Source organism: Fundulus heteroclitus, chromosome 8 (assembly GCF_011125445.2).
Source record: "Fundulus heteroclitus isolate FHET01 chromosome 8, MU-UCD_Fhet_4.1, whole genome shotgun sequence".
Classification (NCBI taxonomy): Eukaryota; Metazoa; Chordata; class Actinopteri; order Cyprinodontiformes; family Fundulidae; genus Fundulus; species Fundulus heteroclitus.
This window is the reverse complement of record NC_046368.1, coordinates 11,205,082-11,230,821: the sequence shown is the minus strand read 5'-3', so window position 1 is coordinate 11,230,821 and position 25,740 is coordinate 11,205,082. Positions and strand designations below refer to the sequence as shown.

The following is a 25,740-nucleotide window of genomic DNA, read 5'->3' as shown; positions in this document are numbered from 1 at the left end:
TTTGTGAATGTGAATAATAAAAAATAATACTGCAAAACATCCAAATCTCTTAAAGCGGCCACGATTTCTGTGATCGCTTACAGCTTACCCCCGTGGACTAATCACATATCAAAGTGGCTTTAATGTGTAAATCCCCCCCGTTAAACATATGCTTCTAATTCTAGCAGACCATCCCAACAATCCCTTTAAATTTTGGTTGAAAACTAATGTCCCTGAACATATTTGTTTGGTGTACATTAAATTATGTTTCAGGAAAAATAAGGAAGTGGGGAATGCTAAAGATGTCACTGAAATATAAGAATGAGGTTGTTGATGTATGACTGGGTTAAGGTAAAGCTAAGCAAGTCATATACTTACTGAGCACTTTCAGAAGAAGCTGAAACAAATATTACTCCCTACCAGCATCTACACATTTTACATAGCTGGAGTTAACATGACAGTGAGGAGAGATGGTGCAAACATCAAAACTAGACCCACCAGAATGCTACACAGCTTCCTATCAGGTTAAGATACCACATTGTGTTTTTTATGTGTTTTTATGTATAGGGCATTGCAAAAGTATTCCTCTTCACTGACCATTTACCACACTTTTCTTATTTATAACCACAGACTTTAGTGTAGTTTATTGGGATACATGTTTTTTTTTTTAAAAAACATTTTTCTTTTTACAAATACAAATCTGAAAAGTGTTAGACACAAATTATCGGCGAAGACTTTCTAACACAGAAATGTACTTTGACGTGATGCTATGACAAGTTATCTTCCAGGATTGCCTCTTATTTAGCTCCATCCGTTTTCCATTTCAGCTTCGCCGTCCCACCCCCACACCATGACACTGCCACCGCCGTGTTTCCCAGAGGGCCTGGTGTGTTCCGGACATGCACGCCATTAGTCGTCTGCCACACATAACATGTTGAGAGTAAACCAAAAAGTTCAGTTCTGGTCTCATACGGCCAGGCCGATGTGTGTCACGTTAAAGGTGGAAAAAGGTTAGAAATTATTTGTCACAAACTCAATTTGTAAAGTCCTAAAAAAATGTTATATTTTACCAGAGTTGTGAGAAGGTGTCAGCGTGTAAACAGTACATTGGTTTTGTTTCGAAGCAATTTTAGAAGTCGAATCCCCCCATACATGATATCCCCGACATTTTGATTGACCACATTAAGTTTGTTATGGATATGAGCAGATGAGGAAGACTTCTCTGTCCATTATTTTTGACAGGGTGATGGGTCAGTTCCTCTTTTCTTTGGCTTTTTTTTTTTTTGAGCAGTCTCTGGCTTTTTTCCGGTCTGCCATTGCTGGACAGCCCCACAAATCCTTAAAGGTGCTGCAGACTGTTCAGTGTGTGAAGGGTGTATTATCGTTGTGTCTCTGTTCCTTCCTCTGTTCCTTGCTTTGGTTGCATCAGTGATCACTGGTCAACCAAAGAGCATTAACAGGACGATGCACGCAGAGTTCACGATTATCAGCGGCACTGAAAAAAATAAAAATCAACATAGAAGTTAGGAGAAAATGTTCACATTTGCATCACAACTTCTCATTTAATAAATACCAAGAATCAACTTCACTTAATGAAAAAAAAAATAATTAGACTCTTTCAACAGTAAGCATTTAGTTTGGAATAATAGAGGGATTAACTCACACCAGAATGTGTCAGTGCTAAGAGAATACAGTTTACGCGACTATCCAGACGTTGCATAGAGTTAAACAGTTAATAGAAATATGAAGGTCGGATTGAAGTTTGCCAAAGATAAATACAGACAAAGACCAGGACTTCTGGAATAATGCTTTGGAAAAATAAGAATAACTGAATTATTTGCGCCCCAGAGCAGAGGATCTGTTGCTTCAGTAGGACTTGGCTGACTTGCTATTATAGAATCCACCATTAATTTTACAGTTTCAGTCAGAGGGTGCTTGAGAAACATGTCAGACCATCTGTAAAAAATAAAAAAGGAGCTGAAGCAGGGTCCTGCAACAACAAGATAGTGGCCCCAAAAACACACGTAATGCACATTTCTATCTTTCGGTGGGGTTGCTTGAAACAATTTCCAAAGGCAAGAAACCCCTAGAACGTCTCAGACTGATGATAGATAGCTAAAAAAAAAAAGAGTTTGTTCAACCAGGTCGTAGGGTGCCCTAACTTTTTTCCTCAGTAAGAACATGCCTTTTGTGAGGGAACCTACATTCCGCAGATGGTATTCACCAAAAGATCAACACGTGCACTTTTCCTTTCAACCAACTTGTTATTTTTTGATGATCTCCTCATTTATGCTAGATGCTGATCTGAGACCTTCGGCTCACGCTGTTTTGTTCCTCACCTCTCATGACGGTCCGAACTGAACGGACGAGATTCAGTATCTGCGCTTTGACTCCCGGGTCGTCCCCAAAACCTCCAACTCCCTGATCAGCCCCCCAGCCGACTGCAAAGATCCACACACACACACACACACACACACACACACACACACACACACACACACACACACACACACACAGAGATACGCACGGTAAGTGGGAAAGTCAGAAAACACGATTATACCAACAAATGTGTGAAGGCAGATTCCAAATCTCAGAATCCCAGCCCATTCATAATGCTATTCTGTGATGAAGATGACAAACAGCAGGCTGCTGACTAATTAAAGTCTCTTCCCCACTTGAGGCTGAACTCTTACTTTTGCTGAGGAAACGCTCTTCGTGCAACACGGCGATGGCGTTGGTGCACAGAATAGCGGTCTGGATGAGGGTGTACAGAGTAAACGCCATGCTGGCAACTGATGTTTCGTCTCCTCCCTCTTCTCCGTCGTGCTCCTCCACACCCCAGAAGCACACGTGCCGTAAAGGCAGCAGCGAGTGTCGTGCACACGGCGCGAGCTGTAGTTCTGCAGTTGTAGTTCCACGTTTCGTCTCGTGTTTTTTTTCCCCCTTCAAATGATACTGTTAAGGACGGGACCGTGTATAGTTAATAACTCCCTTCCTCTTCTATTCTTGCTAAAACATAATGATCGGAGCCTTAAAGGAATAGTTATTTTGTTTTAAATAAGGTTTTGCTGAGAGGTTATGAGAAGATGATAGCTTACATTGTTGGTAAAATATGCATACTCTCACAGTTCAAATGTCAAGCTCACATGCTGTGACGTTTAATCACCATATTATGACCCATTATTTTTTTCTAGGTGGACACAAACCTACAACATACAGCTTTAAAGATAACAAAAACAGGAATTTGATGCCCAAGTTTGCATTTATTGTGGATTGTTTTTCTCTCTAATCCAAACGGTAAAAAAAAAAAAAGTAGCTAACAAGTTGAGGTAGCTAAAGCATTACTAACATTTGGATAAATGTCCCTCCTTAAGTTACAGAGAAATCAACATTTTTTAAGGCCCAATAGCCAGGTCTGGTGATAACTCTGGGAACAGCTAATTGGTTTTCTTCCAGTGATCTCCATTGATCAAATTCTCAACAGCTTTGAAGTCAGAGGCACTCCAGGAGCTTGATGTTATGCTGCTTTATCCATTTCAAAGCCAGTTTGTTGAGACATATGGTTGAACGAGTCAATGTGAGTCTCTAAAACATAAGAATTAGAACATAAGGAAACTGTACAAATTGCCATGCATGGTGGCAAATATAATCCTGAAAGTCTGTTTGGCTGCCAGTGGTTAGTGGCAGCCATTGACTACCTGCCTATTCTTCAACTTCACAAAAACCTTTAACTAAATGGCTGAGACTTCCACATTATAGCTTTTCCAAGGTAACATGATCCCAAACACACATCCAAACTGGTTTTGGACCTAAAAAAAGTAGACCACCAATAATCCAATTGGATTACCGTGACTCCAAATGTATTGAACTTGTGTGGACCACATTTAAAAGCCTGCGGCAGGAAACAATCGCATTTAAATGAACTCAAGCAATATCGACAATAAGTTTGGTTCATTCTCGAGCAAGAATTATCTCAAGAGGCGGTTGGTGGCAAAGAAACACGAGAAAAATTAGTTTCTAGAAGTCTGTTCGCTGTCAGTTTACAGATAATGGTGACAATTTATTGTAATTGAATTTGCTGTTCATGGAGTCCAGATGGTGTCATGATTTCCCCCATTAAAGGGTACTTTTCCTCTCCACTGTCGCTTCATGCTTGCTCAGTATAAGAGATTGCTGCAAAGCAATGGACAATGCAGACGACTGTCCACTGTGGCTCTACGCTTCTTCATGAGGAGTGAATGCTGCTTGTCAAGACTTTATGTAATCTGCTGGGTTTCCTTAGACAGGAAACTTTTTGACCAATCTGTATAATTTGATTGAATTTGGCTGTGTAAAGTGCCTTGAGTTGACATGTATCATGAATTGGTGCTATATAAATAAAATTGAACTGAATTTCCAACAATACGTTTGGTTTCTTTTTTTTTTTACCTTTTTTTTTTCAAAGATTCAACAGTCTTTTTTGTATAGACATTTTTATTTACACATAGTAGAGAAACTACAAGAACATTTTGAAATACATCTGCATTAACAGGTTATAATAATAACATATCGGTAGATGATAAACTCATCCATTCATTCTATAAACCAGTTGAGGGAGATGTTCTTTGCAGATTTTTTTTTTTTTTTACATACACTTAAATGCACCATCGTAATCATGTTGTCGAGTCTCTTAAATCTTCTTTAAAATTCATAATAAACATTATTTTCACATCGGTGGTCTCAGAATTTTATTTTCAAAATATAAACAAACAAACATAAAAACACTGTAAGGTTCAATACTCTTATGTGTGATGATTTATACAGTTAGGTGAGATAATTTACAAAAAGATACAGAACAATAATGAGCTCCTTGCCGGCCATACACTAAGCAGGCACTTGGAGAGGGCCTTAAAATAGTCTGTTAGCTGAGGGTAGAATAATACTCTTACTTAACGTGAATGTTTAGGGTTGTTGCAGCAGTAAAGATCTGAATTTGTGCCTTTTAGCAAAACTCCAGCTGCTGTCAATTCGTACAGAATAAACAAGACATTTAATGAAACGCGTCATTTTCGGGTAACTTTGCATGTATAAATAAAATATTTAATATGTTCAAAGAGATGTAAAACACTGAGTATCGACAGGAGTGTTACATCTGCAGTGAATACAATACTTTTTTGTACATAAAAGAAATAATGGGTACTGTACAATGTTCTGTCAGCATGTGTTTTCAAAAAGTTTTTTTTTTTTTTAACTCTTTTGTCGGCTCTCCACCTTCCTCAGACATCAGTTCAACTTCTGTGTCACCTGTGATTGCCGATAACTGGTGGTAATGATGATTTGCGTACAAAAAGAAGGGTCATGCCAAGAAGAATCCCTTTGGGAATCAAAAGTTTATACTTTATCAGGGCAACCTTTCTTCTGGCTCTCTGGTTGGTGATGCCAATGCTCCAGCAGTCCTGTGCATTAGGCCAACAGCAGTGAGACTCAGTTTTTTTTTCCCCCTCCACCTCGTTGACCTTCCGTCTAGGTGTTTGCTCCTGGTTGAATAAAGCTTGTGATCTGGCAAAATTTCAAGAAAGTTCCCCTTTTTTCCAGACGCTTTCAGTTCAGTCAGTTTGGAAAAGAAACACAGTCAAGAGAAGATAAAACAGTTGGTAATCTTTTACCAACATGCTGGTACAAAAGCAGCATCACTTTGTCCAAGTGAGTTGAGGAGAATTGGAGGAATGAGCCACATAGTTACTTTCCTTTGGGAAATGCAAGAAAGATGTACATATGTATAACAGGATTGGAATTCCTTAATGTTGGTGTTTTGTTCATATACAGTTAATGTTTTACTTCTAGAGAGAACATATGTGACTTTCACAAGTCCAAGCAGCTTCGTCCTCTTGGGTGTAATGACTCCCCCTGTGAATGAAGAAATGTATAACTTAATTAATTATGCTCTTCACTGAGATTTTGTTTTACATTGTTTCTGCATTTTCAAATGCTGATGCAGGACCAAAAGATGTTGGGTTTTATTCAGTCTCCTCCACTTTAAAGCTAAATGTAATAGCTTCTAGTGTGTTGCAATGGTATTTGTACCTAATTAACTTTCAAACCTAAAGTTAATTGGGTGTTTTATGTGATAGACCAACATAAAGTAGATAATTCTTGTGAAAAGGAAGGAAAAGCATAAGGTTTTCAAACATTTTTGAAAAGTGTGGCGCTGATTTGTAATTACCCCCCCCCCCCATAAAAAATAATACCACAAACTGAAATCCTGTGCTAACATGTTCCTTTAGACTTTATAAATCGTCTTATTCGAATTGCAGAATAGATGTAGTTGTTCAGTAACGGCCTCAGAGGTTTGTTAGAGAACACTGGCAAACAAACAGGGTGATGTGCTCTGGTCAGATTTAAAAAAGGCTATGTGTGGTGGAAAACTGACACTACACATCACACTGAAAACACCCATGGTAAAATGTGTTTGTGACACAATCATGCTGAGGAGATTCTTCCTTCAGCAGGGACAGGGAAAATTACCATAGTTGAGCCAAAGCTACAGTGTAGCCGTTTAGATGGAAGCATGTTTATGTTCTATAACGGTCCAGACAAAGTCTAGACCTTGTTCAAAATAAGAATTCATCTGAGAATTTAAGTGTATAGCTATCTAAAGCTGGTAGAGACGTATACCCAAAGGACTAGTAGATGTAACTGCAGCAGAAGGCGATTATTCAAAGAATACAGAACAAGGGGTGCTAAGTATTAATGGATGCCACATTTTCAGGAGTTTTAATAAATAATTTTATGTGAAACCATGTGTCATTTTCCTTCTGCTTTACAATTCTGCTATAGCCTGTCGGTCTACCACAAACAGTTGAAAATTTCAAGTGGGCTAACAACTTTTGCAGCGACTGTAAATAATGGGTAATGAAGTTTATCCTTGCTGTCAGCATTATTCAAACATGATGTTTTTAACAAACATTGCTGGTAGTCTATGCTGATCATATGATTACGTTAATTCAAATAAAGTTACCTTTTCAGCTACTTGCTAAGATGGGAGCTGATCTTTTCTTTTCTGATGATGTTTGCGTAGGGAATCTGAAAGACAAATAAGGAACCATAAATCAAATGCATTTCAAATAAACATGGCACAGTAATAATACAACTGTTTAGAAATCTATGCTTAATCTGTTTAATCCTATTTTCAAATTAATTTACTGACACCGAAACTATTTTAGCTAATAATGGCAAAATAGCAAATAATGGCAAGAAGTCTAACGATTTTGAATTTCAATACATTCGTAAAGTTCATTTAAATGTCTATGTGAAATTAATGTCTCATTACTCTCAGACTGATCCATCTGCTGCTTCTAGACACATTTGTCAGTTACAGTGCGCACGTGCTTTAGCGCACACATAAACGCTCGCAAATGAGCATGAAATCTGTTGCCTGTGTTTGTGTGTTCTGCTTTTATGGTTACACAAATGTAGTTTGCTCCTAAGTGTGTTGCTGCATGTGTGCATGGGGGCCACGGTGAGAAAGTCCCGCGCGTACAAGCCAACACAGTTGCGCTGTGTGTCACAAAACAAAGACAAACAGCATCTGTCAGCTGATCTGCCAGCTGCTCCTGTGATTGATGTCGACGGAAACAATCAGACGGCTGCAGAGGAGCTCCTCACCCGTGAAAGACGAACTGCGTGATTGGTTTTGTCTTTTTTTAGTGGACAAATAAACAGCAAAACTAGTGTTGATTGGAGTTTCCGTTTCCGTTTTGGTTTTACCCATGACTTTAGCGTTCCTTCTTTCACGAGATTCGATGAAAACATTCTACGAAATTGGTCGAAACAATTATATGAACCGTTTTTGAAGATATTTAGTGTTTATTTTAACTCAGTTATTTGTTAGTCATTCATGCTGTGCCTGTTTCCCTTTTAGTGTTGACCATTTGATGTATTCTCACCATCTGTAACTGCTGGACCATTTCTTCTCTGTAGGCGAGCTCTCGTTTCATCTGATCTTGAAAATTATCTGGAAAAAAATTGGTGCAAAACATCTATAATTAAACAGAAAATAACTTTTTTACAACAACTAAAACAAGTTTTTAAAAAAGTGCAGCAAAAAGAAACAGTAAATAAAGAAAAGGAAACATTTGTAAGAGTTAAAATAGACAAATAAGAAAAAAAAAATGTCTTTTTGAGTGTGAAAACTAGATAAACAGAGATTAATGGGATAATAAGATAAGACTTACGGAAGACAGGAAAGGGTGATGTCCCCTTTAAGGCATGAAACTCTTGCTCCAGTCTCCTCCTGAAGTCGATCTGCTCCAGGAGAACTTTCTGAAGTTCTTCTAAAGAAAGAAACAAAGAAAAAAGACATGAATTTGTGCATGATTGTTGGGCTAAAATAGTGTCCTATAGATTCATAAATCAAAGCAAATAATTAGAATCATAATTATAATCAAATTTACCTTTCTCCATGTTCTCAACATCCTTCTTCAGTGTGACAGGAGAGGCTGCACCTCTGCTCTGATCCCCTAAAATCACAAAGATTGATTCAATAAATACATGGCATAATCCCATACAACTTTCACCAGTTATAAACCCGTGGCAATTGTTTCATGATTAAGGCACGTTTTTATTGGTTTCCTAAAATGTATGGGTGATACTGCACAGCACATACAGACAGACCGTTTTTAGACTAGACCAACCACTACAGGGTGATTGAGAAAAATTGGTTCAAGGAAGAGAACGCAGTCAAATCGAAATATAAAAGTACTTAAGGGTGCAGCAACATAACAGCTTTCTAAAGAAAAAAGCCCTAATATTATATAAAACTAAACTGAATGTGAAAGATTATTTTCCAATCCCTCTGTAACTGTGTTGTTTATGTTAAGAAAGGATATCTGTCTACTTACTGTTTGCACGGAAACATGTACTTTTGTACATGTTTCCTTGCCACTTTTCGCCTGTTTTTCTAAAAGGGTGTAATTCCTCGACTGGCCTCTGGGTGTCAGTGTAAGTTTGAAATAAGAAAAAAACGTTTCCAAGTAAATATATTAAAGACACGTGGAAACTCATTGGTCACTAGGGAGGGCGAAGATGTGCAAACACCCTTAAACTTAATTTATCTATTAGCATAATTTCATTTTAAATAGAATCAAACCTTTAATGCTAATAAAGAGCAACGTGAATAACAATACCAGGGGTAACAACTGCTGTTACTCCTGGTGCCACAACATGAAATAATATTTTGCAAGGTTGAAACATACAAAGAGAGGGGGGGATGTTTGAATTTTCTGGGTCCTGGGTCAAAGAGTGGATATCATGCAGCTTAACGCTCCCAGGGCCGTTGGAAGAGAAACAAACCCACGACATGACGGTTCCTCTGCTATACTTAACAGCTGCAAAGACCTCCTTATATAAGGGCTGCAGTTATATAAGGGATTGTTCCCGGTATTACTGCGTGGCTGGGGATTTTTATTTGAGGATTTCCTTCTCCCACAGAATAATTGTACTTAAAGTAAATGTTGGATTTTTATTTTTTTTATTTTTATTACATTAACTTCTTTAAGAGCTCTTTGTCATGGATGCCAAGCAAGCTAAGTTATAAGTGTCATGCTGTCTTCTTGTCAAATCAAATTCTATTTACTGGTGTAAACTGATCAGATGTATTTTAAAGATGAAACATGAAGCATAGCTGAGCAGTTTCTATACATAAAGGTAATAAGAAAGGTAGTTGTCCTAAATCTGAATAGAATGGTAGGTACTTTTTTTCTTTTTAGTTGTTGTTCAGCTATTTGGTTTTTTTTTAATGTTTTGTCATTGGGGTGCACAATGAGTCTTTTAAATATGTTTGTGCTTTACATAACTATGGGCTATCCTTTTATGCTGTAAACATATTTTTTCCCTACAGATCGAATTGTGGGCTTTAATATTCACCCATCACATTTTTATACGTCTTTAATCCTTTTTTCTTCTTCCTGAAGGGTCTTGGAGGTTCTGTGGCTCTTGATATATATTATTTTGTGGGAGTGAAGGTAAAAAGTTCTCATTGATTAAATTTGATTTATATAGAGCGTTTTTCATTATACTGATCACTCAAAGCGCTCGACGCTACAGCCACATTCACCCAATCGCATTGACTGGTGCACAGACACACTGGTGCCCGGATCGGTAGGCAACTTGGGTTTAAGTGCTTTGCCCAGGGGCACATTGACATGTGACAGGGGGATCCTGGAATCAAACACACAACCCTGTGATTATAAGATGACTACTCTACCCACTGAGCCACAGCCGCCCATAGTAGTCAAAGCAGCTGACCCAATGAACACTGACACATATTCATCAGTTTCTTTTAGTTTTTATTTTAACAGTCATCTTTAGTTTGGTAGGTGCTAAAAAATTAATCCACCCTACTTTACACCCATTTTTTTGCCTCTGTTGCAAACATATCCATCACATGCTGTTTTCTACCAGTTTGAATTTACCTACATTGTCATGCATACATGCATGCCCATGTGACAATGAGGCATTTTCTGGCTTAAATGAAGCAATCCAGCACCCTCAACATGTATCGTCTCTGCCAGTCAGTCCTGGCTCCTTCAGCCTCCCCATGCTTTCTCCTCTTTCCCCCATTTAGAGCTCTCCTGCTCTCCTCTCCTTTTCTATCCTCTCATCGCCTCTCTCTGTCTCATTTGACAAGCAAATTTGCAGACAGTGCCCGAGGATAACAACCTCGTTTGACAGTCAATTAACCGTGAATAGTCAAAGCCAAGGCGGTTTGCATTACATAAATGGAAAATTAGATTATTTTTTCTCCCTAGAAACAGAGGGAGAGTGTAAAGACAGTGGAGGGAGGGAGGGTGGCGGTGGGGCTCGGAGGAATCAGGCCTTCTAATCACGTAGAGCTTCCCACCGCCCAGGGAGACATTTGGCAATCAGGGGAAAGGTGGTCTCATTTAATTTGTTTCGTGTAATTTTTTGAAATACATTATACATTATGCGCAGGGATCATTACTATGTCTGCATGTGCAGGGGTTGAGGGAACGGGGGGTGTAGATATAAATGTTGCCACAGATGTCATAAAGCACTTTTAATGTCTTCCTGACAGATATAAAAAGGCAATAAGCTGTGATCTTTTTCAAACGGGAAGGGCTGTTTTGCGCTGAGAAAGGGGGAAAAAGGCAATTATGCGGGCGAAGATATGGGCCTTGGATGGAGATTGCCAGCGCGCTGCTTATCTCCGAGCTGATGTTTTCTTGTTGAACTGTAACAGCCCCCCTAAGAGTAACATTGCCGGCGACAGAGAGCCGCGGCGTCAGAGCGGCAACAGAAGCAGCTCTCTGCTGCTTTCTCATTTCTGTGTGTATTTATTTAAATCCCTTAACTCCACATCTGAATACAGAGGAGCTTTCCCCTCACCGCGTTAAGCACCCTGAGTGCCATTTGTAACAGAATAGGTGGGAAAAAAAACAAAAAACAGTATGGTTTGAACGTGGAGTCTTGGTTTTAGCATTTGTGAAATTTAATCAGCATTACTAGTTTTATGCATACCTTTATTTCCTCATTAAATACCTTATTATTGTTTCCTCTTGAGTTGGGTGATGATTTAAGATTTATGGTGGAATATGAGAGCCAAATACAAATTAAACTAAAACAAAGAAATTCAATTTATGACTAATTTGCCTTTTAAAAAAATTGTATTCGTCTGTTTTCCATCTGACAGCAGCAGCTGTTTATCGGTTTTGCCGTCTGTTCTTACCTGAGCACTCTCTCCAGTAGTCAGGCGCTGAGGTTTCACTCTCAGGCACAAAGAAACTTCTCTGCTCCTTGTTTTCATCTGGGAGAAAACGAGAGAGAGGAAAAACAGAATTGGGGGAGATTCAGTAAGGCCCATTGGTTGAGCTGGTTATCCAGACGCTTGGAGATAACTAAATGCGCCCACGGTATGTGCATTTGAGAGTTGGGAAAACACAGAGAAGGCATATTCTTTGGGAAAAAGGGGTCATCCTGTTAGATGAGGGGAACAAATGAAACCTAACAGGAAGGCGAGCCACGCAGTGACACAAGGACGCCATAAAACCACTGAGTCAGACAAGAAATGAAACAAGGGGGCTTTAATACAATTGATTTCAACATCTGATAAAAAAAAAAAAGAGTTTGTTGAAAATAGAGCAGAATTTTATTTGATGAAGCTATGAAACATTTTAAAGGCATACCGCTGTTCAGGAGGGAAACAGTGATTTTTGGAGTTTATGTATAAGGAGGAAATGTACTTCTGTGTGTGCAAAAAGATATTGCAGTTTTAAAAAGAATCAATGAAATAAGTAATTAAAATGTTAAGTTATTATTCGTAGAAAATATGAAAAAAACACAAAATAAATTAATTATATATATATATATATATATATATATATATATATATATATATATATATATATATATATATATATATATATATATATATAGCCTTTGTGGTCCCATCCAATAGATGAACATCTGTGGGTTGAATTGCTGAAGACATTAATGCTGGTTCTGTTAGAAAGGGTTCGGAATAAAAGGTGCATTCTAGTTTGCTGCATTCGGGGCATAATAGCTGCAGACTAGCAGGTTCGCCATACTGGTCATAATGTTATGTCTGAAGTGTGCATAGTCTATTTATAACAGGAGATGCAGCAAATACATGTATGTGAATTATTTGATTCAATTTAACATTTATTGATTTGAGAAACGTTTTTTTTCTAACTGGTGCCAATCACTGCTGAGCTGGACATTCCACTAAGATCAAGGGCTGATGAACAGCAGAAAAACAACCCATGATCCCACAGATCAGGTCCAGAATGCAGAAGGCTCCCCACAGAACAGGGTTTACTTTTAATTTGAAGAAACAAACACATAATAAAACAAAGACAGGAAAAGGCTTAAGATCTTTCCACTCACCAGAATTACTTGAATTGTCTTTGGTTGCATATGCAGGCAGTCCTTCATCTCGGTTTTTCTGCACCTGGAAAAAGCAGAATAAATATTTACAAAAATTATGATTATTATGATTATTAGTATGATTATTATTATTATTATTATTATTATAAATTTTTATGTGATTTTTTTTATTGGCAGTTTTCTTCAAAATCAATGCTAGCATTAACGTAGCACTGATTCATACGTCCCCTTTTGCTTCAGAATTTTTTGTGCCATGGGTTTTTATGGTTAAAAAGCTGGTTTAAAATTAGTTTTAACTAGTCTTGACAACTCTCCCTCTGTCTCTGTCAGTATTTCCTCCTGTGAGAGGGCCGGTTAATGTGGGGGAACAACGACGTCGTCAGATGTTGTCAGAAGGTTAAAGATTAGAGCTGCCCTAACAGGCTGGGGTGACGGGGGCAGAACAAACACACTGTGTCCATTAAACAATCCACGCCTGGGCCTATTAGCTGAGATCAGAGTGGGTTGACTGTTTCAATTTCTACTGGGAAAAACCAGGCTATCAATCTCCTTATGCAGATCACAGCTCTACCCGACTGCGGCACCATTTAAATAATAATTAGCTAAAGTGGCCTGTGGGGATATTTACGTTTTTGTAAGCTGTGTCCTCTCGGTGGGGCGGGGTGGAGCCAGAGACAGGCAAGCTGGCATGAGGCGAGGCAGGTAGGCTGGGGGACTCCTGTACGATGGGATTTGAGGAGGATCCTGGGGAGGTGCCGGGATACATTGCGCCACTCCCCCTGTCCTTCCCCCGGTCCTCTCCGGCAACAGTACTGTCACTTAGAACAGGGAGATACAGGTTGGTTTGAGTCTGTGGCGGCCTGCTTGCAAAACTCCCCTCCTCCTCCTCGTCCTCCTGCTTGGAAGACTCCACATCCACTTCCCCCTCTTCCTCACTCTCCGCTTCCTCTGCTTCCCCGTCACCTCCGCTTTCACTCCCGTAGCTGCAGCTGCTGGTGGGCGACAGCTGCTGGTGTCTATCCGATCCGGGAACCAAAACCCCAAAGTCCTCGTCGGTCGCTCCGTTGACTCCTCCGCTGTTGCTGTGGAGCTTGGCGATGCTTTCCGCGTCCTTGACGACCGGGCGGAAGGCGGAGCCGTAGCTGGGCTTTCTTGTTTGGAGAGCTGGGTTTTCTAGCAGCTTGAGCCATCCCTCCGACGTCACAGGGCGGAGGTCCGGCGTTGTTGTCGTGCACTCTGTGTCGAACAACCCAGATCTCGGCGTGGCGGTCCCGTTGCTGGGCGCCATAGTTGCACTGACACCATTCCCGCTGCTGCTTACGGCCCCGGCGTCGCCGGGGTCTGACAGGTCCAGAAAGGCCTGCCTGAGAGACGGGTTTTCTGTCAGGGAGGAAAGGGTGCTGGGCTGAGGCTGCAGATAGGTAGGGACAGGAATACCTCCAGCTGCTCGCGGGGGCCAAAACATACAGAAAGGAGGGTAGAAAGCGTCTTTGCGGCCTGGCCATAAAAGACCCGACAGTCCTGGCCCTTTCTGCGCAGTCGAAACATCGCTGTCCTCTTTTTTCTGCTGGCAGAGGCCAAACGCAGGGAAGGGGTAGGGGGACGGGAAGAGCGACGTAGGGGGGAACTTCTGCAGCATGCTGAAGCCTTTGCTTGGGACAGGGATGACGGGGTAGTTGCGCGGCGTTTTGCGCGGGGAGAGATTGCCTCCGTCCAGGTCGTCCTCTTCCTCAAAGCGGCCTCTTTTCTGCGCACCCAGGTCAGCTCCTATCATGTGAGGCGCCACTGTACCCGGGAGACTCTTCATGGCACCCATGGAGGCACACTGGACCGACGACGGCAGCGCTCTCTTTCGGCTGCCTCCGTTGAACATGGCTTTGACGTCTTCCCATGCATAAACCAACTCATCCAGCGGGTGCTTGTCTGTTAGTTTGAGGTGCCTTCGCCAGGAGTTGAAGTTGGCCGCGTCGGGCTGGGTGTACTTGGCGTCCGGCGTGCGATGAGAGTGGAAAATAAACTTGTTTGGAGAGAAGTACATGTTGCAGAAGGAGCACTTGATGCATTTGGCCCGGGAGCTGTTGTAGCGCGCCGGTATGAAGTTACCCCGGCAACCCCAGGCGCACTCGTGCGTCACGTCAAAGGCAAAGTTGTCGGGCAGCTTTGGCGGCGAGTTCTCTCCCAGGAAGGACTTGCACAGGCGCTCGGCTTCGCGCTTGGTGATCATGCCGCAGCGGCGTGACGAGATGGGCATGGCACCGGCCCTGCGGAGGATCTCCAGCTGGACTGGCGTGCACTGGACACAGGTGATCCCCAGGGCCACGCGGCGGTTGTGGATCTCGTTGTAACTGTAGTTCTTCAGGAGAGTGTTGGAAATCTGCGCCAGGCAAAGTCTCTCGTTGTTGTCAATGACGAGTGACACAATAGGAACGCCGTACAGGATGACCTGACCCACCTGGTTAGGTTTGAGGGGGGAGGAGGCGGAGGGAGAGGGGGAGGATAATGAAGAGGATGAGGAGTGAAGATGGGCAGGCCTGGGTGGAGTGAGAGGCTCCTGTTGATAAGAGCCTGTAGAGTTTGTCATTATTATTTCATTGGGGCTTGAAAGATGAGCCTTGTCCATGCTTGGAATCGAAACGTTTGCAGATGAACCTGTTGGAAAGACGGGGAAAAAAAATGTGGTTATCGTTTTAAATTAAGATATAATAATTTTTTTGCAGTTACCATGTGAATTGTATGTTAACGCATAAGTAACTGGTAATACAAAAAGTGTTGCAAAACATGCTTATATTTTGATAATTAGTCTTTTAAAATGAAAAAGGTAAATTAAAATAAAGACACATAAAAATATGCTTTAAATGTTTCTCATATCACATAGAGTAATTGATTTAAAACAGATTATATATATATATATATATATATATATATATATATATATATATATATATTAAAACCTTGTAAAACATTTAAAACAAATATTTTCATTTAATGTTATTTTCATTTCAATAACAACATAAGAGTTATTCCGCTTCCTTTGCATTTCCAAAAACACAAAAATGAAAACCATTAAAAAAAATTCATGGATTAATTTTTTTTGTTAAAAAAATATTATGGCTTTATGGCCTTTTACTTCTGTGTGTTTTTAGCAGTTGATAATGAACAATGTGGAAGAAGATAAGAAAAGCAAATCTTTTAGGGTGAAAAAGGATTAAAACTAACTAATAAATTAGTTAGTTTTAAATAGTTAGTTTTCTAAATAAATAAATATCTCTTGTAAAACATACCATTAAATTAAATTGAGCGTACAGAAATAAAGTACAAAATATTAAAACAGAAAAAAAAATGTATAAACTAAAATATCAGTCCCAACGGGCTCCAAGAACACAACAAAAGGGTGCAATTTTAAAAGCAGCTGTCTTTTTTTTTTTTTTTTTTGAAAAGCCAAATAACACTTACACATATAATAAATTCGTTTTATTCATTTATAATATCCACTGAATCATGCAGTCTATTTATGCTATCTATTTCTTGCTGGTTTAAAATATACTTTAAAAGGCATTCATGATAAAAGCATTGAAAGCAAAATCTCAAAAGGCAGTAAAATGTGCAGGTTAAAAGACGAGAGGACGCCTCTCACGCCATCATTTTGGAACGTCCCTAATAACGGACTCCTTAAACAGGAAAATTATACAGGCGCCTTTAAACTTTTCTCCTTGTTCTTTTCCGTCTTTTAATTACTCGTAATTTAGGTTATATGTTGACCAGTGTTGTTCGTTTATATTGTCTTGTCTGAAGCGTTGTTATGACTGTGCCAGTGACAGTTTTTAGTTTCAGCTCCACCTGGATCTAAATATAAACTCAATTTGTAATAGCTGGTTGGCAAACACTAATTTCATCTTACTCTCATAGCATAGAAAGCACTTTAAAAAATATCTTTGCATGCAGTGGCTTTATAAGGCCCGCTAAAAAACTGCAGGATTTATTGAAAGGAACTTTCAAACTACAAAGCGTCGGTAACCAGCCCAGACAGACACGCAAGAGCAGACACAAAATCTGAAAACCTAAATTGATCGCAACCCTGTGCTTTCTGTGCATGATATAAAAACTTAGGACATTTATATCCTTTAACAGAATGAGCGCCGGCCTCCAGTGACACAAATTAATGCCGAAGGAGTTGTAGACGCGAGAAAATAAAACAGAAAAGCGTTTTTTTTCCCCGACAAAGGTGTCTTATTATGACGTTTTAGTTATTTCTGTAACAAATGGTAGTGCGCATACAAAAAATGGCTACCCTCTGTGAACTGTCCAATTTTACTATTGACGAATAAAATAATAATAATAATGATAATAATAATAATAATAATAATAATAATAATAATAATAATAATAATAATAATAATAATAATAATAATAATAATACAAAGTGGTTTAGGAACCAGCAATTTGTGATAGAGGGAAAACTTTTTTTAATGTGCGGGAACGTTTTAGTGTTGTGCTCTAGAGCAGGAGTATAGAAACAAACAGTTCTTACCTCTTGACTTTTGCGGCTTTTCCCACTCGCGCCAAGAATAAGTCACCCCGTCACAAACCGGATCGATGCATCCCACGCAGCAGAAAAAAACTCATGTTTTTCTCACTTTGATATTTCCGGGAAGCTCGCGCTGGTCGGTACCGGAGTTTTTCTTTAACTGTGGACTCAACCCGCTCGTGTGATGTGAGTAAACTGCGGCGCTCGCGCAAGCTTTATCCCTGTTTTCAGAGCTGCCACGCGCCGTCCTAATCTCGCGCTCCTCCTCTCCCTCTCTGCGTGTGCCTCGCGCTCTCTCTCCCTTTCTCTCTCTCCCTTTCTCTCTCTCTCTCTCTCTCTCTCCCTCTCTCTCTTTATACCTGCCTTGAGCTTGATTGGCGTGCAGCGTGAGCTCAGACCGCCGCTCGGAACAGCTTTATTCACTTTCCTTACCCTCTCCTTCACACGCTTTGCTGCTCTTTTCCACTAAACTGCTTTAATGAAGTCCCTCCGACTACCGATCAAACGCTGGAAGAACAAGCCCCATTCTGAGAAAGAAACTAGTTTAAACAACTCACCCAACCAAACCCAGACTTTAACAGAAGTTTGAAATTGTCCTGCATTAGCAGCGGAATAAATGGCTATGATTAAATCAACACTTCCCCAACTAAAAGCTATCCAAGCTACAGATTAAGGAGGATGTCTGCTCTGATTTCATAGCCGGCCCAAGGAATGAGCAAACTAAGCACCTGCCAAACCAGCAGAGCACTAGGATTTACACATTGAATCCATCATTGTTAATTGTGATAAGGTTAATGTGCTATCCTTGAGTTAGGTTTGAAAGCAATGTTGAATTTATACAAAAAAAAAACGTAGTGCATTTCGAAAAACAAAAAAAACAAACACCGTTTTGATACAGTTACCCAGCACAATACAGAGCAATCACAATTAATCAGGCATTGTTTTTTATTATTATTATTATTATTCTTGCTTATTCTTTGCTTTCTTCAAATTAACTTCCTCTGGCTTTGAGAACATCATAGCTTATAGCTAATTCCCTCTTGCAAATCCTCTCAAGCCTAAAACTACACTCTTTTCTTTTAACTTTCATTCAGCAATACTCTGGTAAGATTGATACCTGAAAGTAAAACTATGGATGTCAAAGAAATCAAAATCTGACAATGCAGTGAACACACCACATAATCCACTGAATTTGGGCTGTTTTGAGAAAGATGCTGCGTACAGAAACTTTAATTGGCTTTTAAATGTTTGGCCTGCCTTGGCCTTGCTTCTAATCTGCTGGCCTGTGGCGTGTAGGTAATTCATTGTTGTCGAACAGTGTAGTTTTTTTCTGCCTATAATATTCTGCTGTTGAATACGTTTGAGCACAAGCATCATTATACCCATTTAACCCAGAGCATATCTTCTATGCCAGACCAAAATTCCTGATCAAATTGAAACACACCGTTGCAACTGTTAAAACAGCAAAGTGCCTAATGATCAATTACAAAATATTAGAAGAACGTCTGATTGCTTGCATGAAAATATCAAGGAATAAGGAAAGACTAAAGTGCTAAGCCCAGTACTGTTTATGCAGATGAAATAGTCTTGAAAAGCCAGTCTTAAATAAAAAAAAGGCAATATAAAAGCTCAGAACATGTAAATGCATGTCCACACTTAGTCTTAATTTAGCCAATGCATCGGAGTCAGCTGTAATTCGGAATACGTATTTATGTGAAGAGCATGTTGGTAAAAGACATGAAGCAACTGAATTTAGCAGGAAAATGGGGGAAAATGGGGTTGTTGTTGGCATTCTATTCTTGTGCAGATAAGTTTTTATGTATCTGGAGCACCCTGATAAACAATACAGAACACTAAAGTGAATATTTGTGTTTAAAACATGCTAATTGTTCACCTTTTTCTACCTCACTTTTCCTTCCAATCAACTTCCCATTATAATGCTTGGATACAGCTCTCTGTAAACAGTCAGTATATTTAACAGTTTACTTTGTGGCTTTCCTTGTGGATGGGATGAAGGACTGTCTGCTGGATAACTGTCAAGTCAGCGGTCTCTCCTATGGTTGTGTAGGTCCATAGCATAATATTTCTGAATTACAAATATTTTTATTAGCCCAAAGTAAAATGTCCTAATTTTCTGAGAAACTGCATAAACTGTGGGGTTTTCATTTCAGATCATGTAGTAAAGTATTGGATTTCACCAACATTTTTTTAGACTAATCCTTTACATTTTTGCCCAACAAAAGTACAATGACAACAAAAACACAGCTTGGTGATAAAATCGGGCGGTGTACTGCAGAGAATCACACAATACTAGCATTATTTTTTTAAAGATACAACAGAATTAACATGGGACGCACTAACATTTTTTTTTGGTGTTCTTTAAACATGCACACTTCACCCTCAACGTTCTGAGCGTTACTTTGTGATGTAATTGGAAGGCCCCCCCCCAAATCAAGTTCTGCCCAGGGCCCTGTGCAGCCTCGAGCCTGCACTGCTTGAGTTACAAATTAATTACCAATAAACTGATGTTAAAACAGACTACTGGCACCAGACACAGCCAGGAGCAGAGAGTGGCATGAGGAAATGTGGCTTTTAAACACAGACACAGTGTAGACTAAAACAATATTCCAACCACAAGAGCAAGAGTAGAACGGGGGTGGTGAGGGTGGCTGGATAAAAGCTGAGGCAGCAGACAGACAGGTATAGGACACACAGTCTGGGGGATCAGAATAATGTCTGTCAGAGCAGCTGATACCCACATTCAACACTGAGAAGGCTTTTGGAAACTTGACTCTCCCTGCATGTGCAGGTTGGTCCCAAGGGATTCACGGCAGCAGGAAGCGCACTGTAGCCTATGGGCTATCATCTGTTGTAATTGAAGGTAAGAGGAGCTCAGCAGCAGCGCACGGTGCTATGAAATGCACCTGAACAAGCTCCTCAAAAACTCAAGAAACGATTATTTCATTATTTTTTTTATTAGGTTTTTCAAGAGGCCAAGAAGTTTTAGAGCTACGCCAAGCTCTCAAATGAAAATGATACTACATGACCTACTCATTTCAACAGGATTACTGTAGAGTGGTGCATCCAAAAGGCACATCTTTGAACCATGCAAAACCTGTTTTCACTCTTCAGGACAAGGGTTTTCTAGATAAATTAGTAAGGTTCTTAATCTTTTTCCTCATTCTGCACTGTTTAGAGACAAAGAAAATTAAGGATGTTTAAGGAAACAGACATTTTCTGTTGGAATAAGAGTTTCATCACAGAAAACAAATATGGAAAATGTTTAGGCGTGATAAATAAATACATTTTTCATAAATAAGTTTTATTGCTAGCACTTTGCCTTTAGAAATAAAAAAATAAACAAGCAAGCAAGGACATAAGGGCTAATGAACAATCTCTCTTGATTCTTTTTCGCAACGCTGGGGCTTAAATTTTAGTTTTAAGCTGTGAGCTATAATCGCTGCAGACAGAATGAAAGACATTTTCACAAAAGTAAAAAAAAAAAAAATCAAAAAGAAAAGTACAGTCTTTGAAATACAATATTTTCTGCATTTTAGTTGAACTTTTTTTTTTTTTTTTTCTTAGCTTTTAGTAGTGTATTATTATTAATATTATTACTGGTGGACTTTAAATCGTAAATCCCTGCTTTAGCAGCCAGGTTATACGTTTTCGAAATTAGTTGTAATTCTCACCTGGTATGCTTCTTTTTTTTTAACATTAGAGCATCTTGATTAACATGGCAGGGTCGCTCTCAGTCTCAGTCTTAAATCTGTGCGCGCATGCCCCTGATGCAGGAGCGACACACCGAGCGAGGCACGGGACCCCATCTGCTCGCTTTCAAACCAATTTAGGCTGTCACCGCGCGCGCTTTTGTCTCGCGGACAGACGCCACGGGAGGACACCGACGGGGCGGAGGAGGGGATGCGCGCACAATAAACGTAGCCTAAAATGAGCAGTTAGATTTTTTTCTTTTTAAAACGTGAAAAAAAGTACAGATACATTAAAGGATCCCGACAGATGTATTCCTGTTGTATTTGATAAATTAATAAAGTTTTAATCCTTAGTATAGGTATAAAGCAAACAAATATGGAGGAGACTTTTGGAAAGCTCGTAATGAAACAACTTGCTCTGTCCCGGGATGAAGATGTCTGACATGTTATCAAACGCAGAGCATGACTAAACCACATAAAGCAGGGGAAAAAAAGTCTTATTGGAATACAATAGCGCTATTAGCCCCGTTGGAATACGTTTCACTTTTTTTTTCATAATGCATTAGCAGCTCGCCCTACTGAGAAATTAATCATGCGTTTAAAAAAAGAATTGCGTGCGTGACCTCTGCGGGTCAGAATGGGAGAGCGGAAAGAAGAGTGAGAGAGGAGAGAGAGAGAGAGAGAGAGAGAGAGAGAGAGAGAGAGAGCGAGAGAGAGAGAAAAACATAATAAATTAAGAGCTACAAGACTAAGTGAGCTTGAGACATTTAACATCAAATCTGTCAATAAATGACGTATGCCCCGGGCCAGTGATTTCCATATTAAAACGCTTCACCTCCTTTTGTCAAAAGGCTCTGAATCGAGTCTGCATTACACCACAGCACTGATTTCAATTTTTAATATGAAATTATTCCTGTCAATATTGCTTCTAACTCATTAAAAGCAAACAAGAATACAACTACAGCTCTCTACCCACAATGTTCGTTTCATTTCTTTGCTATAAAGTAAATCGTAAATTATTGGACAAACAGCTTCCAGTTGGTCCTGTAACGACATAGCAGCTCTCATATTAATTTGTTGTGGATTTAAAGGCAGATGTAGGCTACAGTATGGTGCAAAATCGCCCTGCACCGCAGTTTTAATCCTTACTTAATGCTGCACGTCTTTTCACTGTTCATCTGCAACGAAGACTTAACTTGCGTCTTATGCAAATTAGAAAAAAATTTCTAATTGATAATTCTTTTTTTAAATTATTATTTTTTTAAATCCTGCCCATTTAACGGGTTTTCCTATGATGGGATTGTGGTTCTCAGTGGGTGTATGTGCGCGTCTGTGCACGCATCCCCTCTGTGCCAACACATGCAGGTGCGGGTCATTACTCTCTCCTGCTTCATGGAAGCATCACTACATTATCACAATAAAACAATGCAGACACATTATTGGTCTATTTACAGTATTAGTCTTGCCATGTCACAGCCTATTAAGCTGCATTATTAGGCACTGTGTACCAGCAATGGCCCGTCCTGGAAAAATAGACCGTCTACCTACAGTAGGCTATGCTCTCTGTATTTTTTAGGTTGAAGTTGGTTCCTTTTATTTCAGATTTTTTCTAGCACTTGCAGTCAACATATTAAATCCAGTGTTTGCACACCCATCTATTCTGATTTAATCTTTTTTTTTTTTTTTTGCCTCAACTCTAGCTTAGCCCCGTGAGCGATACATGCATGGCCTCAGTTTGTTAAATGCGTGTTTGCCCCGAGGCGCTTGTGCCAATTAGCTCAGCAGACCATCCAACAAAGGTTCCCATAATTCACTGAGGGTCTGGAACCTCGCCCACTCAAGTATTTAGAAATTCTCAAAATGCGGCTGATGCGATCTAAGTAGTTATTTTATTTGAAATCAATGTCTCGAAGAGTGAATTACGCGCAATATTGCGCAGCGCCTAATTTGAATTGATCCTGCAGCTTACATAATCTCTCATGCGTTATGTAGACTCATCACACAAAAGGATTTATTTCTGTTCATTTGATGATAATTTACTACAGCAGTTCAAATCCCCAAAATCAGTTTCTCAGTAAAGATTTTAAAAAAGGACCAATCAAAAATGTTATGCAGGCATGGCCTAAACAATCATGAGAAACACGCCCACAAAATGTCATTGTTAAAAGGCTAACTTACAGAATCATGTATCCAAGCATATTAAGAGAAAGTTGAGTGGAAGGAGAAAGTATATCAGCAAAAGATGCAGAAAACTTGAAATTTCAGCAATGTTCTAACGTATTAGGATGCATGGTCACTTGACAGTTATGCAGCAGTCACTGACAGGTTAACCACAAAAAGGTTATTGTTAGATAACCATGTCAGTATTAGTGCTGTAACCAAGCATAATAACAGAAAGTTGAGTGGAAGGAAAAACTTTTGCAGAAAAATACACACAAACAATGAGGATAGCAACAGCTTTGAGATTATTGTGAAGTGAAGCCCATTTAGGATAAATAATATATAACCTGGAACATGTCCCTCAGTAAAATCGATTTGGCGATATGGTACAGCTGAGTTTGAGTTACTATTTTTTAATATAATAAAAATCAGCAGTATAGAGGGTTGCAAAATCTCCAAACACGTCTTTTGTTGTAATCTTTTAACAGAAGTGTGCACATTTGTCAGTGTTTTTGTGTCTTTTAATTGTATTCTTAACTAGATATTAAACATATTACAAAAACAACAGCATAAAAACGTTAAATGTTCTGCCACAAAATGTTGAAACCGTATTTAGTGTTGAAGTCTCAGTCACTTAACTGTGTAAACGATTTGAAACCAAACAAGACAAAAACAAATCCAACTTAAACTGGCCTCACTTAGCATTTGAATCATAGGTAATCCAAGTAACGATTAAAAGCACTCCAGGTTGCAAATACTCTAAATCCATCATAGACCCTCACACAGAGAGCTTACTTCTGGCTGCACTAAATGATCCATTTTGGACTGTTGAAAAAAAAAAGCCATCCTTTATTTTAATTAATTGACAAAGCATTGACCTCACTCTTATTCAGACACATCTTCCACTGAGACAGAAGCTGCCGATCCCTTTGGTCTCTGCAAATGAAAATGGAGCAGTCTTGTAAATTACAGCACAGTGTGCTAAATTATTCTCTAAAATTAAGAATGTCTATCTCTCTGATATGCAGAGATTGAACCTGTTTATGAAAGAGATCAGAAAAGTTGAGAGCAGACACTTTGTTGCACTCTTTAGCTTCTCTGCTGTGTTATAGGCCTAAAGTGTGCAATGGTAGACATTGTTGATGTAATGTTATAATCATAAAACTTATTTTGCAATTGGATTTTTTTTAAAGCTTTTATTGCTGTGATTATATTTCAAAAGAATGTTGTATTTTCTTCTGACAAAGGACTCAATAAGGACGACAAAAACCAGAGATTGAGATATAATTTTATTTACCAAACGATCGGGGCCTATAATTAAAGGCTTGCTTGACTTTTAATGATCCCTGCTCACAAGCAAACTTGTGGAAGTTATTTTAAGTGGAATGCGTAATGAGATGTTAACAGTGAACACTGAGCTGAAGCCAATTAGCTGTGCAGTGCAGACAGACTGCTGGGCGCTACACTGGGCTTTTAAAGAAAGCATAGCAGAGAGGCTGCAAGGTCACACGTGACAGTGTAAGTGTGTGTGTGTGTTCATGTGAAGAAACTTCTGTTGTCCTGTTGACCTATCAAAATGCATCAAACAAACACCAGGAGGACAAATAGTTAAACATTTAGGTTGTATTGACCTGCATTGGAAATCCATTTCAGTGAATTCAAAGTTGTGTCTGTTTTTGTGGTCAAAATTAAATTAATATTGAATAATAGTGGATTGTTTCTCCTTTGCTCTAAACCAGTCTGACCTAAAAAAAACAACAACTACAACAAGTAACACCTAAAGAGACAACTCAATTCAACATTCACATTATAATAGAATAGTAATGTGACATGTAAAACAACTGTTTCAGGGTCTTAAATCTTCTATATGCGAAATATACAAAATTTCACAGAAGTATTCATTTCACATGGACAAAACGTGTCCCCTGCTACAACCATAATCCTCTGTTTCGTTGGGCTTTTGTATGACAGACACAAAGTGGCACATACTTTAGAGGTCCCTTGAAAGTGATTTGTGCTTCTTTTTTTTTTTTTTACAAAGCTAAAAACTGGAAAAGTGTGCAAAGCTATATGTTTTGTAGATCCACTTTTCATTGCAAACACAGCTACACGTCATTTGGAAAAATGGTTCTGTACATCTAGAGATTTTCTTTTCTGCCTATTTCCTATTTCTTCTTATAAATAGCGCAAGCTTGGTCATATTGGAACAACAACATAGAAGTTTTACCACACTTTCTGATTAGATTTAAGGTTAGATTGGATAAGGTTGGATTTTCTGTAATAGCCATTTTTTCCTTCCTAAAAGGAGACTAGATTTACTGGAATGCTGTTGTCAGCTTTCCTGTTCCCTCAGCATAATGCTGCCACTGCCATTTTGTTTTTACCATGGTGTTGGCATGTTATTGGTGAAGTGCAGTGTTTGTTTTCTGACACTCACGGTGTCTCATGTGGACCAAAAAGTTT

General features: G+C 39.3%; 2 protein-coding genes across 2 annotated transcripts; both read right to left on the bottom strand.

The window, feature by feature from the left end:
• Positions 1-1,262: 1,262 nt before the first annotated feature.
• On the bottom strand, positions 1,263-2,831 carry ier3ip1 (immediate early response 3 interacting protein 1). The gene is made up of 3 exons (XM_012867041.3): positions 2,673-2,831; positions 2,319-2,420; positions 1,263-1,474 (listed from the first exon to the last, which is right to left on the bottom strand). Exons 1-3 carry the CDS (start codon positions 2,761-2,763, stop codon positions 1,419-1,421), a joined length of 249 nt encoding a protein of 82 aa, XP_012722495.1. The 5' UTR covers positions 2,764-2,831; the 3' UTR covers positions 1,263-1,418.
• A 1,755-nt stretch (positions 2,832-4,586) lies between these two features.
• On the bottom strand, positions 4,587-17,717 carry skor2 (SKI family transcriptional corepressor 2). Its single transcript, XM_012867038.3, has 9 exons — positions 17,411-17,717; positions 13,511-15,531; positions 12,883-12,946; positions 11,705-11,782; positions 8,412-8,477; positions 8,193-8,291; positions 7,905-7,972; positions 6,977-7,041; positions 4,587-5,865 (listed from the first exon to the last, which is right to left on the bottom strand). The coding sequence occupies exons 2-8, from the start codon at positions 15,500-15,502 to the stop codon at positions 6,985-6,987; spliced, it is 2,424 nt and encodes an 807-aa protein (XP_012722492.2). The 5' UTR covers positions 15,503-15,531; positions 17,411-17,717; the 3' UTR covers positions 4,587-5,865; positions 6,977-6,984.
• Positions 17,718-25,740: the final 8,023 nt, after the last annotated feature.